At 44.4% G+C, this 17,283-nt stretch overlaps 1 protein-coding gene across 3 annotated transcripts in view; it reads right to left on the minus strand.

Moving 5' to 3' along the window:
• Nucleotides 1–17,283, minus strand: part of Nudcd3 (NudC domain containing 3) — an 83,380-nt gene that overhangs the window by 9,973 nt on the left and 56,124 nt on the right. Inside the window, exons 4-5 of one of the 3 annotated variants that reach the window (XR_005492870.2) lie at nt 9,374–9,517; nt 3,118–3,306 (exon numbers count right to left, since the gene is read on the minus strand). Coding sequence is in view for 2 of the 3 variants with exons in the window: in NM_001103362.2 (NP_001096832.1) it covers nt 3,199–3,306; nt 9,374–9,517 (252 nt within the window). In the remaining variant the exon portion in view is untranslated. Of the gene's footprint in view, nt 1–561; nt 3,307–9,373; nt 9,518–17,283 lie in introns of those variants that run through there. The other 2 variants (NM_001103362.2, NM_001419338.1) reach the window with 2 other exon arrangements.

A 17,283-nucleotide genomic window follows, 5' to 3' on the forward strand; every position in this document is an offset into this window, starting at 1 on the left:
GGCATTTTCCTCTATTGCTCTTCACCCTATGAAGCTAGGGTTGCTGGCCAGTGAGCTCCTGGGATCTGGCTCCACTCCCCATTTAAGACAAACAACTAATGCATGGTTTTGGCTATTGTTTGCTAAAACACACAAACAAACAAAATCACACAACATGCATACTGGAGATTCAACCTCAGTCTTCATGCTTGCACAGCAAATGTTCTTGCCCACGAAGCCATCTCCCAAGTCCCTCAACCCCCCACCCCACCCCACCCCACCTTCATCCCCCTTTTGAGACCAGGTCTGTATCTAGTTAAGGCTGTCCTTGAGTTCATGATTTCATGATTATCCTGTCCCTGAGAACTAGGATTAAAAGTATGTACAGACACAACAACCAGCTTTAAAATGTCTATAATGAAACACAAACATTCCTCAGTCAGGTGTGCGTGTCAGCTATCTAACTGGATGTTACTAGCATCCAGGTCTACCGTACCAGAGAGCGTGGTTTCACCAACATTGCATCACCAAGAATCACCAAAATGCATCACTGATTTATGCTGGTAAAAGATGTCAGCCACCTTGTTTTAAAAACAATTTTTTTATTGTGAAATTACATAACACTTTTTTTCCCCAAAGGTGAACAGTCGAATGGCATTTGGCACATCCACGATGGTATGCAACCAGCCGTCATGTCTATACCCTCAAACATCACTCCAGAAAGAAGCCTACAGCCAGTTGTAGTCGCTCTTCATTTTACCATAATAAAGTCTCTTAAATATCTTCTCCGACACCTCTGGCACAATTACTGGTCTCATCAGATGTCACACAAATGAAACCTTATATTGCTGTGTTGACTTATTTCACTTATTATAGAGTTTCTGAAGGACATCGTACTGTGGCTTGTAGCAGAACTTCATTCCTCTCCGTGCTGAAAGCATTCCACAGGATAAACTTACCACAACCTAACCATCCATTCTCCCCCTTTCGGCTCCTTTGGCATTTACCTACGAATGGAACTGCTGGCTCACTTGGCACCTCTACTGCAGGTTTCAAGAATCCACCTCATTGTTTTCCATTGGAGCTGGACATCCTGGTGCTGCACAAGGAAAGGCTCCATCTGCTCCCTCGTGGACATTTGGGATTTTTGGTTGTTGTTATAGCTATTTTCAGGGATGCAGCAGCTTAATCGTTATTCCTTTGCCTGGCTACATACAAGCATACACGGGCCAGTATTTTCCTCAGTGACCTCTCTCCTAAGGTCCAGGATGCTCTTGAATCTGGGGCAGCAGACCACACCAAAGATGCTTGGAAAATCCAAGACGGTATTTCTAAAAATTTTGTGAATGCTCTGAGTGGGCAGTCAAAGATTAAGTAAGGCTGCAGTGCTAGTGTGATTCTCCTCACCCTTCACTGGCCTGGCCTCCTTTTCCACAAAGCATTTCATGTGCTGTTCTGTCTGGCTCCTTATCCTCACACCTAGGACCTATCCTTTATTTTTTAAATAGCTTCATGTCCCAGAAGTTGACAAGTTAGCTGACAAGTTCTAAGCATCACTGACTTCCTTGGAGTGATACTTCTATGGAACCCAGGTAAGACACTTTGGGCATTTAATCTTCCAAATAAACTACTTAAAGTGGTTAGAATACACTCAGTTCTGAGAAGGTGGGGTAGGGTGTTATTGATACTGAAGACAGAATCAGAGTTGTGTGAGAACAAAGAAAAAATGTTCATGTAACAGGCCTCAAGGGTTCCTGGCTAAAGACCACACCCAGGCAAAAGGACTCCCATGGCTTGCTTAAATTAGCTGTGTTTGTTTTAACATTTTGTTACTCTGTAACAAGTTGGACTTGTGGAGGTGTAGTTTGCACACAGCAAAACTCGCCCTGCTGCAGTTTCATCTCCTCCACTGCAGCCCACCCACAGCCAGGCCCCTCCCTCCACTCCATTCTGCATTGCTCATCTTGCCATCCAGCTTGTCCAGGTCCAGGGTGTCTTCCCCATGAAACCCACAGCTTGTGAGCTTGTCACACACGTCCTTTCTGGATCCTGTGGACTATGACGCTTGGCAAGACTATTCCATGACGTAGGTGAACACTATCTGTCCATGGCCATGGAGATGTTCCTAAGGTTTGGCAGTTGGGCAGGAAGCTATCGTGAGGATCTGTGTGTTTCCACCTCTTGGGAGCATAGAGTAGGTTGTTATGCAATGTGAGCACACTGGCTATGCCCACCGCCTGGCGCTCACGGCAGCAGTGAGTTCAGGGTACCACAGCTCCTTCAAATTGAGCACTGTGGGCTTCTTAGCCACTCTCACAGGTATATAAGGCCTCTCACTGTAATTTTGACTTTTCCCCCCTAATGATGCTGAGTTTCCTTGTATGCTTGCAATACCACTCATTTATTTACAAATAACTTCAAATTTACACATTGCTCAAAGTACAGAGAGCCACACAGGCATTTAGCAGCTCTTGCACTCTATGTGTTGGCATACAACATAATAATGTTTGTTTATGAACCATTTGAGAGTAAAGAACATTGTACCGGCCCTTTACCCTGAGTTACTTTCTAAGACTAGGCAAGTCCTCTGAAGTAGCAGCCTGGCCTCAGCCCCCCAGCAGCACAGGACCATGGTCGTCCTCTCTACTTTGCTAAGGACCGTGTCTAGTGTCTCCTGAGGTACCCAGGTGTGTCTGTGGTCCACCTGCAGGCGTCCTGCAAGGATGTTCCCTCTCATCCCAGGGCTTCCCACATTGTCACCAACATACCAAATGTCAAGATCTTAGGTTCCTATGAGGTCCCACCTCCCGACAGGTTGGGACACCTGACCTTGCAGCCAGTTTCTACTTACTGACAGGGCATAAGCACTGCTAAAGTGAGCACCTGCCTCCTGGCCTCTTTTCTCAGTGGTTTAGAAAGTCACTCTGAACCATTCATTGGGTCAGAATTAGGTGCCCTCTACAAGGTCACTGTGACCTCATCATTTCCTGGATACACTTTCATTTTCCAGGTCCTCTTTTATCTGCCTGGTCCCAGAACATAATAATTTCCCAGAGGGACCCCAGACTGTCACTGACTGAACAGTGCTCCCAAAATGTCCTCACAGAAAAACTTCACCCTCAGTGTGAATAAACTTACCTCAGCATCCCCCGATCTGTGCCGATGACTCACCAGCATTTATATCCCTTTCCTTCCTTAGTAACGGAACCTCATTTCTATTCAGGGAAGCACTGTGCCCAGTGAGGATGGCTTTACTCCTCGCAGCTGCCCGTGTGATTGAGTTTGGGCCAACGGGAATGTTGTGGGACGTTCCTTCCAGGAAGGCACCTTGGAACAAGGGCAGATAATGGGGTGAGATGACAGCATGGCGGGAGCACCTGCTCAGCTCGACACCCACTGTGAGGAGATGTGGGCAGCCTGACTCCTGTGGATATGCTGCAAGCCAGCACTATACAAGCAGTCCCTGATTTTCAATGTCATCAACTGCCTTTTTGAGCTAAAGAAATTAAAGTAAAAACTAAGACTGCACAGGTCAGAAAGGACATGGCCATGGATCTCACCCAGGGAGGCAGAATACACCTACACTTGGAAGAGCGGGGACAACACAATGCTACAAAGCTGTGTACCGCTTTCTTCCTACTCCACAGGAGGAGGTGCTGAGGGCCTGTCCACACTGTTCAGCACAGTCCCACTTTCATTTGGAGCAACAAGTCAGGTCACTGTCCTCTGTGTGATCTCCAAGCCTCAGCTCTGCCCTACTGGCATCAGGGGTCAGAAGTAACGTTAAGAACCATGACAAAAACTGGAAACAGGACTCGACCTGGAGATAGCACTGCACTACAGGTACAAGGGCTCACATCCAGTACGGATACAGATGAGATTGGAGGCACGTGCCAAAACACTAAAATAACGTAATCTGTAGCTTCCATTCTAGATTAATGAACACGATGGGTAAATGACCTGCATGGGCCTCTTCACAGGCCAGGAAATGTTATTACAGCAGGAAAGGGGGCTTACAACTCAGGGAAGGCCAACAATGGATTCTTTCATCCTTACATGAAAACTGGAGATGCCCAGACAAATGGCAAGGAACATCAAGTAGTCCGTGGCCAGGAGACGAGGGGTGTCGGTGCTGACACAGCACTGGTGCCACTTAGAAATGCTGCACCCTTCAGGGAGACCCACAGAGCAATTATCCTAGGGTTCCACTCTTTGAGAAATAATAACTTCAGGAAATCATCTCAATACAGTCAGGGAGGTGCAGCATATATAAAAATACTCACAGGGCTAAAAAAAAAGTCATAAATAAACATAGTGCAGTAAGCTTTAAAGCCTGAGCGCCAACATCTACTATTTCTTCAGAAAATATTCTAGCGCTCTCCAAGCGTGCTAAGTAGTGTGTGTGTGAGATGTCAGTACATGAAGGGGTGTGTGTGTGTGTGTGTGTGTGTGTGTGTGTGTGTGTGTGTGTGTGTGTGTGTGTGCGCGCGCAATGGCATTCACTGCTCAGGAAGATCCTACTACCTCTGCACCACAGCCATGGCCAAGAGTCCCTGAAGCAGAGCCTGCTGCCTGCCTACAGCTGCCCACGCACTGCAGAGGGCAGCCAGCTTGCCAGCCCTCCATAGGGAGGGAGAAACGAGGACAGTACACAAGCTCTGTGCCTGGCTTCTGAAACCAAATGGAGAGTCAGTAAAGTAGCTGGTGCCGTTGCCACGGCTGATTTTACATCTCTGTAACCAGGCAAGGAGCTTGCCTGAGTCAAGAAGTCTCATTTAACATTCTCAAGTGTGGGAGGGAGGGAGGGAGGGAGGGAGGAAGGCAAGAACTGTCACACGGTTTTAGCTGCCACCCCTGCCTGCCCTGACTGTCTGGGGTGGGATCCACCACAAAGGGAGAAGCAGCAGGACACGTGGAAGGGCTGAGAAGCAAGTGGCACTCCCCTGCTTGGAGGTGAGAAGGTCAGAAGCTCTTATTGCAGACTCTAGGGATACCAATGAGAGCTGAGAACGCCACTCCTCTTCACAGATGCTGCAAGGACCCTATGTGAGTGTCCCAGGGATGTTAAGACAAAAACCAGAATGGGCCAAAGCAGAGGGTATTTAAAACATCACCCATTTGTTTCTTGAGGTTCTGGAGACCAGATGTCCGAAATCAAGGAGTTGGCATGACTGACCCCCTGTAGGCTTCAAGGAAGAATCCTTCTACTTCTTTCAGCTTCTGGTGGCTGCTGGCATCCCTTGGTTTATGCCCACATCATTCTAGTCTTTGGTCTTCATAACAACTTCCTGTGTCTATGTCTCTTCTTCTGTCTCTTTTAAGGGTGTCTTTCACTGAATTCGGAGGTCATCCAGAAAATCCAGAAGGATCTTGTACTAAAATTCCTATTTATAAAGTCCTCCCCCACTGTCCTCTCGCCCAAAAAAGGCTATATCCACAGGCCAACCTCTTGGCCTAACGAGAAGCGGCAAGAAGGAAAGAAGAGATTAAGGAGCCAGGTGTTCATCTCAAGGATCATAAAGAAGTCAAACGTGGCTACAATGATGACCCAGAGGCACGGCCACCCCCTCAGTCAGGTAACCCTTTCTTAGTCCTTATGCTGAGTCCACACAGCCAATGCAATGTGATGAGAGGGTCAAAATTAAGCCTTTCATAAGTAAAAACAATCTCCTTAATAATTTATAGGTTTGTCTCATATATGTACTCAAAAGTAAAAACTGGCCATGGTATGTCACCAGCAAATAGAGTAAAACACCCTGGACTTATAACACTTGATGTATTCCATAATACACAGCACTTTCTCGCGTGGTGGGAGACCAGTCCTGAGCCTCTCATCAAGAAGGGACTCTAAGTACAGCCAAGGGCTCAGGCTGATGAGAGAGCCAGGAGTGGCGGACTGTCTGTCCATGGCTCCTCTCTGTCAGATTGCTCACTGTCCACCAGTGATGCTCCCTGAAAAACAAAACTATATAAAACAAACAAAAACATCCAACTCTGAGGGACTGTAGGAACTGATAGTGTGCTGTCTCAGTCCCAAGGGGTTCTCTTTGGTTCTACAAGAGATGGCAAAATACCCCAGTTTGCCATGGTTATGGTAACAACTGGATGTAACTAGTTCTGCTTCTCTCATAACTCGCAGACAACAGGTACCTGGCAAAGTCAAACTAAAACCTTACCAGTAACTGGTGCACAGGTAAACCCAGGCCATAGTAGAACATGGATGGAGTCCTCGCGGAGTCTGCAGGAGGGGGATGTGTGCATGGATAGCAGGGACAAAGATCTTACATCTGGTTATCACTACAGCTGTCTGGCTCTCTCCAGCCATCCTCGTGAGGGTACAGAACAGTACAAGAACGTCTCCAGCTTGGGGGTAGTATCACCCATATCTACATGACACAAGAACTACTCAAAACTACTCTGATCATCTACCTTCCCCTTTCACCTATTTTTATTTGTTTACCTTTCCCAACCCCCATTAAAGGGGCGAACCTTTTCAAGAAAGAAAACTCCAGCTAAGCACTTGGGGCTTTGGAGGCTCATCTCAAAGCCTGAAAGTCCTGCCTGACTTCTCAGACTCTGCAACGAAGTATTTCATAGAGCACGCACATGTTCAATATATGCTGGCATTTAATGTAAGAAGTTAGTGTGTTAGCTATTAGCCGTGTGTGTGTGTGTGTGTGTGTGTGTGTGTGTGTGTGTGTGTGTGTACATACGCATGTGCAGGCATCATGGCACACATACAGAGAGCTATCAGAGGACAACCTGTGGGAGTTGGTTTTCCCCCTTCACCATGTGGGTGCTAAAGACCAAACTCAGGGCGTCAGTCTTGGTGGCCAGCACCTCTTTTCTGGAGATACTTTCTGACTCTACAGCTCAGGCTGGCATAACACTCATGGCAACCCTTCTGCCCTATCTCTCAAGTACAAAGGTATAGGTATGAGTCTGACTACGTCTGACTCCATCCTGTCCCACTTGAATGGATACCCCTACCCCCCAAAGGTAACATGGCTCTAGAATACTTATCAAGTCAGAGCAACAAAAGCTCTTAGAAGGTTAATTTAGTAACAATCACATTTTATAGACATAAAGTATAAGGAATTACTAGTATAGAGATTCTAATCCCAGTAGATTCTGAATACAAATGCAGTGTGAGAAGACCATTCCAATGGCAAACACTGGTAACTTTTGAGTGACACAAACCACTTGGGAAGTGCTGTGCAGAGTTGGGATCCTAACTCAATCCCATACTCTTGTCAACTAGCCAAGGCAGAAGACATGGCTGTCCTAGAACTCTAAGTACTTGAAGACAGCAGCCCTAGAATCAGAGAACCCTAGCATGGTGGCCAAAGCAGCCACAGGAAGTGTCTTCCAAGAGCCAGGCTATTAGTCCAGTACTGCCACTGTGTTACTCATGTCCGGAACTGCCTGACTATGCAAAGCTCAAGAGAGCTGAGAGGGCACCTGCAACTTCAAGTAGTATGACAGGTAAAGGAGCTGGGGTGTTCAAGAAAAAGTTCAATACGGCACTGTTAGTGTATAGGCTTCATAGTCAAGGGTGAGGGAAAACGGACTGAGCTGCCAAATTTAAGAAGGCTACATTAGGGCTGTCCAAAGAAACTGAGCAAGAAGGAACATACATACATACATACATACATACATACATACATACACACACACACACATACACACATACATGTGTATGTATACATATATGTATGTATGTGTATATGTATACATGTATACATATATATATATATATATTACGGGCAAGGATATACAATACATATTAAATTGGCTCACATGACTACAAAGGTCATCTTCAAGGAACAAAGCTAGGGAAGTCAGACATTCAGAACGAGAGCGATCTATGGTGTAAAGCATCAGTTAGATATCGAAGGTACAAAGGCCTTCATAAAAACCATAGCATTGAAAGGATAAAGAACCTGGAGTCTGATATGCAAGGCAAAGGCATGCTTGCTTGGGAGGGGAGAGACAGAAACAGGCAAAATGTCTCTCTTCCTCCACACCCTGTTCAATCTGGGCCCAGCCTACTGAATGGTTCTGTGCTACCCACACTTAGGGTAGGTTTTCCCATTCAGGTCACTGGCACACATGCAATTCTTCTCGGAAACATCCTTGCAGACACAGCCAGGATTTGCCAGTTCATTCCATCCAATCATACTGACACCCAAAGCCCACCTTCAGAGGCAAGAGGCACCCCTTAGGCAGAAAAGTGCTTCTCGTTTCTCTGGCTGGGAAATGCTGCTCTGCCAAGGGATGTGCACCAGTGAGCAAGCGAACGATCAGACACGTACAGCCTGGGGGAGTCCTGGGCCCCGTCCCTGTGGACACCATTGGTGCTGGGTATTGGGAGACTCAGAACACAGGACAGACCAGATCCAGCCCCACCTCTGAAAACTCCACATGGGCCTTAGGAGACCATAGGAGAAATTGTGGCAGGGCGGGGACCTGGCAACACTTAGGCACATGCCTACATAAGGGGGACATTTCCACATGAGCAAGTTACGGTCTGCTTTTGGATCTGATAGCAAGATGAGGCAGAAGATGCTCCCAATTCTCACAAGCACTGAGTTCAGTTCACTCAGTCCCTTGCCTATGCCTCCCTCTGAAACACCAGTGTAGCCAAGACAGAGCCACTGTGGGCTAGAGAGCTCTCTTTATCTGCCAGTTCCAACTAGGGTATCCCAGAGAAGCCGGCCACCACTGAGCACCTGTTGTAGAATCTAACAAATGCTTCCTTTATTTGATGCGTTACATATATGAAGAATGCCTGAAGGATTTTTTCATCCAAAGACTTACTGGTTTTCTTTTCACCTTTATCTCTCTTACCTAACTTGTTCCCTCTGTAGATAAAAAGAGGAAACAAGTTAGTCCAGATATCACTACAGGGGTCAGAGCTGTCACAGTAGAGTGATACAGACACATCTAACAAGTCACACAGCCCAACTGTGGAGGGGCTGTGGACTGCTATTCATTTATTCATCTGGAGTCACAACTTACTGGCATAGTCATGAATTTTATTTAACCCTTGTCCTGCCAGATGCTCAATGAGATCTACTTGGTGAACTTAAACTCAGACTAGCACCTAAGAAAATTCCGCATTTTCATTTTATTTACTTGGTGTTGCCTTTATACATAGAAAAGTGGGCTCTTGGCAATGATGGGAACACTGAGGGGTAGAGAATACAAAGGGAAAAGCTCATGAAGATAGAGTCCAAGCAGGGGTGGGTGCTAAATACTCAAGGGATTAATTAAGTCTGCTCCAATTACTGTAATTAAAGACCTCTCTGCTTATTGGAAAGACCTGGACAAAGTGTCATCACGGCAGGCTCGAAACCCAGACGGAGCTCTGTACACAAGTAACCACACTTACCAAAACACACTTGCCCGGCTCAAGGCTCCAGAGGGAACTCTCGGTGTTGATCTTGTGAGTGAGCTTCCCTTCCATGAGGACCCGCTCTCCATTTTCTTCCAACATGGCCACGCGGATGGAGCCACTGCTAAGGGCCACAGAGACCTGAGAACACACCAGGAGAAAGTCATCTTGCAGCTCTATGATGGTAGCAGCTACTACCTTCCAGCCGGGCACACTTGGGCTCCCCAAGCAGCTCTGTGAAGGAAGCCATTCCAACCCAGTCCACAGTCCAAGCACTTCCACCACAGCTGACTTTCTACCCACACCTTGTCCGTGTGCAGTGAGACTGGTTCTCACATTGAGCGAAGCAGAAGATACAGGGCTGGTTGGGTGCTTCCTTCCATCTCCCCCATGACTACCTAGACTGCCTCAGCTCAAGGTTCTGGAGGGAATCCTCAATGTTGCTCTTATGGTGAGCTTCCTCTCCAGGAGGATCTCCTCTTCATTCTCCTCTTGAACGGCCACACAGACAAGAGCCCTCTCTCTGACCTCTTAAGGCCCTGGACCACTGTGCCTAGAATAACTGAGCTGTTCACCCAAAACTTTCTGGCAAAAGACAAATGTGGCTGGCCTCTTCTTTTCCTGAGCTGCTACAAAGGGTGCTTGGTCTTTTGTCCAGGACAGTAAAACCAATTCCTTCAGTTTTGTTTTTTCTGTCTGCCTGTCTGTCTGTCTGTCTGTCTGTCTGACCATGTAGCTCTAACTGGTCTGGAACTCACTACAGGAATTAGGCTTGTCTTGAACTCACTAAGATCCTCCTGGCTCTCCCCTGAGTGGCATGTGCCACTGTGCTTGGCCTTTTACTCGATTCTTCATAAAACCGAGCCTCAGCCACCTTTTTCTCTCAGGGCCTGCTCTGGTAGGGCCTGTCTATGTGTCCATGCTGCTATCATGGGTACGCCTGCCCTGAATGCATGGGTCCACAGTGCACTGGGAAGTGCTAGAAAAAGGCGAACTCTAACAACCCTAACCTTAATTGTAAGCTCAATAATTAGAAAAAATATAGTTTGTATTTGTTTCACTTTTCTTATTTTAAAGACTTATTATTAGGAAGCAGTGTCGCATGCCTTTAATCCCAGCACTTGGGAGGCAGAGGCAGGTGGATCTCTGAGTTTGAGGCCAGTCTGGTCTACAGCTAAGACTACACAGAGAAACTCTGTCTCAAAATCAACTCCCACAAAAAAAAAAAAAAAAAAAAAGGAAGGAAGGAAGGAAGGAAGGAAGGAAGGAAGGAAGGAAGGAAGGAAAAAGGACTTATTAGTTTATGTGTATGGGTGCGTGCATGTGTACTGTATGCACACAGGCGCCTGTGGATGCCAGAAGGCACTGGAGCTCCCACAGTGGTGCCACAGTGGCTGTGAGCTACCTGATGTGGATGCAGAGAAATGCACCCAGGTGCTCTACACGAGTAGTAAGCATTCCTAAACACCAAGTGACCTGTCTAGCCCTGCATTCATTCTTTCTTAGAGTATCTGCCCAGAGGACACATGGCCTCATTAGACCAGCTCTTACACGGTACTTGGCACAGCCACATTGCCAGGTTCAAGAACAGACTTGGGAGGCATCCTCTCGTGGGACTTCAGGTGGACCTGCACTGTCACTCCTCTCCATACGCACTGCTAAAGCCGTCTCCTGGATGGTGCTGCTGATAATCTAGGCTCATTCCTGATAACCATGACAAACGTTGGCCAATGAAACGTTGGCCATGGTTAATCTAACATGAATTTCTACTTGCAAACAAGACCTAATACAGGTCTTGGTACTTCCCAGGTACGAACTCACCTTAACAAACTCCCAGTAGTTTTATACAACATGTTCATTTCCAAATCTGGGCATGATTCTAATAGGAACTCACCAGTGTAATGAAATAAATCCCCAAAGGAGGAACCAGGACAGAAAGAGACAGTGAAGAAAAGAATGGATGGCAATGTTCTAGGTAAAATACTAATTCCTCAAACATAGAAACCACCAAGGCTCCAAACCTTGTCAGGCAAACCTGTCAGTTCACTCAGTTGACAGACCTTTGAAATGCAACAGAGAAAACCATCCATAAAGCACCACACTCTGTTGTTGTAAAAAAAAAAAAAAAAAAAAAATGTCTGGGCTGCCACAAAGTTAGGATGTGTGCTTCTGGCAAGATATCTAGCAGATATCTTGGGGCACTGTGGTGCCAGATCTAGAGGGAGTAAAAGACAGTCTTTCTATAATTTTACAAAACAACATTCAAGACAATGTGGGAAGATACTAAATATCAACAAGAAAAATAAATCGTGTAGGGAATTGAGAGTTCTATCTTATGAAAACTGCAACATGAAGGAAAAATGCTAAAAAGCAAAACCAAAGATGGCAGACTTAATCAGGAAAAAATGTATTTAAATAGTTCCATTTTATAACTTTGCAGAGATCTAAGCAGATATAAAAAAAATTATAGGACCAAGAAAATTTAAAAAGAATTAAAAATATAATTGCAAAAAACAAAAAAAAAAGTCAATAGAAAGGCTAGAAGACAAAGAGATCAATTTGGTAAAAAAATGAGTAGTCCAGAGATTCTAATAATCTAATTCTCTAGAAATGTAAGAAACTATTCCTTTATGTTGAAAAGAATCCCTGAGAGCTGAGCAGAATGAACACAGGATGACAGACTCGTGTATTTGAGAACGTTGAGTGGTTTTTCGGAAGGTCCTATTAGTCCTACCAGAGACGTGGTAAGTTTACTCACTTGGATGCTCAGCTGGTAATGGATCTGCTGCTGAGTCTGAGGATGTGAGTTCTATCACAGAGGCCCACAAGGTGAGAAGAGAGAACCAATTCCTGCTAGCTGTCCTCTGACTTCCACACACCATGGCATACAGAGGATACAGACAATATAATTTAAAATTTAAAATGGCTTTGGCACTCATTCAAACTGTGAAATAAGTAAAGGTTAAAAATAAATACATTTTAAGACATGCAAGCTCTCTCACACACATATCACGTCAGGGGGGAAACCTAACTGAGAAAACTAGAAGAAGTACTATATTCAACTAGGATGCAAACACAGTAATGTGTTCATTGCAGAGTGCAAGGCACAACTGGAAACAATCACTCATACCATAGTCACTGGTGAGAAAGTCAAGAAGGAAGTTATCTCTGGACAACACAGAATATGACTGAATCTCAGTGACTTGAAGGTCACGAGGAAAGTATGTTGTTTTTGACAATATAAAAAAGAAAAGCAGTAAGAAATCCTTAAAAACAAAATTATATGAAATTCCTAACTCAAAAGTATGTCAATAGAAATGGTGAAGGGTTCCATATGTGCTCCAAAAGCATGACACAATCTGTCAGCATTCCACTATGAGCTTTGGAACCTAACAGGGAAAGCTGTAGAAGAGACCCAGAAAGCTAGGTGACCTCCTTCTTTGCCCTGAGCAGAACCAATCCCACTGTACTAGTCACCATCACAAGAAACAAGACAGAGAACTCTCAGAGCTCCATTTTAAAGCACTACCGTATTCTAACCTATCAAAGAGTGCTTAGAAGACCCTTCCAAGGAAAAGGATGTGTGCCGGGGCGGGGGAGAGTACATGTACACCTGGATATACGGTTCTTTCAAAAAGTCTTTTCCCAGGGAAGTCTGTTAAAAATAATTATAGGCAACTATTTTAACTCTGAGGCAATGACTAACAACTGAGAAAACTAAAGAAAAGGCTAGGGAATGACATGTTCAAAGGGCTTTACAAGGCTCTGGTACCTGCACAGGATCCTGACCTCACTATGCAGAGGGAAGCCCAGGAAGACTTAGTAGCTCCAGGTACTTGAGGAAATCTTTGGCAAATCACTCTCTGACCACTAAGTTCACCAAGTAGAGAGTTCTACATGACAAAGAATTCAAAACTTGATACAATTATTTCAGGAAGTCATGAAACGACTACACCAACAGTACAGAAAACACTAACAGAAACCACAGAGGAGGAGGAACCTGATCTCCAACACGGCCATATGCTAACTTTCACTACACACATTTCTCTTTCTTGTTCTTTTTTTGGGGGAGGGGGTGCTTCCCCTGGCTAACCTGGAATTCGTGGGAGACCCAAGCTGGCCTTGAACTTACAGAGATTCACCTGCCTCTGCCTCCTGAGTACTGGAAGTAAAGACATGTGTCACTACTGCCTGGCCAATACTGACTACCTTTCAATACTAAGATTATAAAATTTATTCTTTTAATTTTTAAAATATTTATTTATGTACATGAGTGTTTTGTTTGCAGGAATATCTGTATCTTGAGCATTCCAGAACTGGAGTTATGGATACTTGTGAACCACCACGTGATGCCAGGAATCCAACCCAAGAACAGATATGTGACCACTGAACGGACGTTCTAGTTCCCACAAAATGCATGAAAAAACAAAGCAAAACCAAACCAAACCAGGAACCTATACATGGGTGAAAGAAAGCAATGAACAAAATCTATCCTTATGTAAATACAGACAAGAACTTAAAAAAAATGTAAATACAGACAAGAACTTAAAAAAAAAATAAGACAACAAATCAATTATTTTAAAATTCACTCAAAAACTAAAGAAAACCAAAGCACTAGAGGAAAGTATGAGGACAAAGTCTCCACAGTGGAATATCAATAACGACATGGACATTAGAATCTGTAAGCCAAATATGAATGATGGAGTTTAAAGTACCTGGAGAAGGGAGTGAGTGAGTGGTGTACTGTTCTTCCAGGACTGGAGTTCAGTGCTGGCACCCAGACAGGGTGGCTCACAACTGCCTATAACTAGCTGCAGACCTGACGGCTCTGGAGATGTACACTAGAGTACAGTGGCCTCCTCAGCTGCTGACACTTAAGTGCAAATACCCACATGCAAACACACCAATTACAAGTGATGAATTCAGAGGAGATTTTCAAAAGCAGATCTCAGCATTTAGAAACAGAATCAGGAAAACTTAAAGTTAGGTTTAGTCTGAGGAACAGAAGGAAAATAAATGAACAGGACCTCAGAGCCCAAGAGACACCAACATTTTCAAAATAGGACTCACAGACAGATTTAGGAGAGAAATGCCAGAAGCTACTTGAAGCAATAACGGCTGAAACTTTCCAACTCTGACAAGATGAATCTGAACATCGTAGCGGCTCAGTGGATTCCAAGTAGAAATCTAAGAGAGCCATACCTAGACCCAAGAGAATCATTCCTGACAGACTGTCTTAACCTGCCAAGTCCTAAAACCAAAACTAAAGAGAGTCCTGGCTGAAACAAAAGGACACAGGTAGGTGGTAGATTAATTCACACACAGAAAAAGAGAAGCTCAACAGGGAAACAGAAGGCAATGTGTATCCATGCACTGTCTTTTGAACAGAATATGAGAGAAAAAGAGTCACAACTGCATAAAATGTAAGTGACAGCTCTAAGTAGCAGAGGAAGGACATATGAATGTACACTATTAAAGTTAAGGAAGGTGACATTAACCTAAAGAGATGGCTATAAAGCCCAATGTAATTATACTCTTGGGGCAGTCCTAAGAAATTAAAAAAAACAAGCAGACACAGCTACAATACAGTAAGACAGTATTCTGAAGAGATGGCAGGTGACCTTGCTCAGCCCTCTCCATCAGCACAAGAAAGGAATCCCAATGGGTCAGCCTGCCACCCTTTGTGTAAAACAATTACAATCCCCAAGGCCCTAAAGTCCTCCCCTCTAAAGGCTGACAGCTTCTTCACCAGGCAGATCCCTGATTTCCTGAGGGAGAGGGGCTGCCCCTGGCTGTGTGACCACGGTCTGTCTTCTGTGTCTTTCCACTGCCTTACTACTCTAGAAACTGCTCATTTAACACAAAGGAAAGTGATAATGAAGGAACAGTAGGAGAAAAAGAAAACAATAAACATTTCAAAACCTACTACAAAGCCATGGTAATCAAAACGGTGTGGTACTATCACAAGCCAGACAAAGCTAAGGGCAGTAGCTGCTCTTTCAGAGGAAGAGTTCAGTTCCCAGCACCCTGCGTCAAGAGGTACTGTTTGACAGCTCCCCACATTCTAGTCACAAAAAGATGCCATTCTTGGACTCTGCCCACTACTCAGCCATGGCAACTACAGCAGAACAATCCAGTGACAGCTGGGTATAAGGTAAAGAGGCGCTCCCTAGGAGTAATTCTAGCAATTACTCCCTCCCCCAGCTCCAACTGACCTCAGAAAATGTTAGACTATTAGAAGGATTTCAGGTGGCAGCTTCCATGAGGTTTCCATCCATGATGAGATGGGATTTACTATGATACAGCTGACTAAGGGTCACCCATGGTCCAGTAAGGAACCTCTATCCTATGCTTTGTAAGAAAGCTCAATAAATTCCTTGGTCTCACTAAGCTGGGCTTTGGTAAATCGTACTTAGTTCTGAAAATCCATCTCCAGGGAATCCAACAAGGCCACCCATACACATATGCACATATATGCACACAGACATGCACAGCAAATAACAAATATATTTAAAATGCTTAAATCATGTATCTGTGTGTGTGCACTCATGCTAATGGAAGCCAGAGATTGCAGACGTCCTGGAACTACAGGTGGTCGTGAGCCCCTCATCGGGGTACTAAGAACTGAACTAGGATTCTCTGGAACAGCAATATGTGTTCATTACTAATGAGCCATCTCTCCAGCCCCAAATAATAAATCTTTTCAAAAACTCAACTCAATGTATCAAAGAAGATTAGAAGAAAACTGTAACTGGCAAACCAGCAATAATACAAAAATGCAATCTATGGTCTAAGTACAGCACACACATTTATTCTCAGTACTCAGGGGATAGAGGCAGGTGGATCTCTGTGTGTTCATTGCCAGCAGGGCCTCAAACAAACAGTTCTTAATACTACATGACAAGGTTGCAAAGATAGATTATTAGCCATAAAATTTTAAAGAAAACTAAATAAATGTCAATTTTAAAAATATATTTGTTACTTAATTTTAACATTAATTTTGATTGATTTTTTTTCCCCTCTTGGTTTCTCAAGACAGGTTTCTCTATGTAGCCCTGGCTGTCCTAGAATTTACTCTGTAGACCAGGCTGACCTTGAACTCACAGAGATCCTCCTTTCTCTGCCTCCCAGAGTGCTGGGATTAGAGGTCTGTGCCATGGCAGCCAGCCAATTTTTTTTTTGTTTGTTTTTTAATTACAATATAACTATATAATTTCCCTTTTCTTTCAACCCCACCCACATATCTGTGTACACACACACAAGTCTGTTTAGTGTTATTTGTATGGACAACTGGATGCTTCAACCAATAAAAAGCAATGGTCACAGGATGCGATGTGTGTGTTAAGTGTTTGGTTAATATTGAAAAGGCCTAATTAAATGTGTTGGTGTTATGAATAATAGCACTGTGTTACACTAGAAAACACTGAAACTATATAGATCTCATCAGGAAACCACCTAAAAAGAGGGAAAAATACATAGATTCAGGAATGGTTAGACAGAAACTATAACAATTACGGGGAAACCTGATCTGTCAAGGAAGCTGCCGCCACACTTCCAACAAAGTCAAAGAGACTGGTTAGGTCTAAACCGCACTGAACCTGGGCAAGAAGAAGACGCCCAAAGAGCCTCACTCACCAACAGGGCATCGACGGGCAGATTTGCCTGGGTACTGTGCGGTAATATCTGAGGTCACACAATAAAGTCAGGCACAGAGTACAGAGAGGAAACTGTATGGGATCTCAAAAACAAAAACAAAAAAAATAACAACAACAAAAAAACAGAACACTGGCAGATAATCAGGCGACCTAATCAGAAAGTGGGCAATAGCCATATTGTTCAGTAGAATGTTTTCACTAGTGTTTCATCCCAGGCGTGGAGAAAAATCCTTGTAAAAAGAAAAGTTGGAA

The sequence above is a fragment of the Rattus norvegicus genome, chromosome 14 (genome assembly GCF_036323735.1).
Source record: "Rattus norvegicus strain BN/NHsdMcwi chromosome 14, GRCr8, whole genome shotgun sequence".
NCBI classification, from domain to species: Eukaryota; Metazoa; Chordata; class Mammalia; order Rodentia; family Muridae; genus Rattus; species Rattus norvegicus.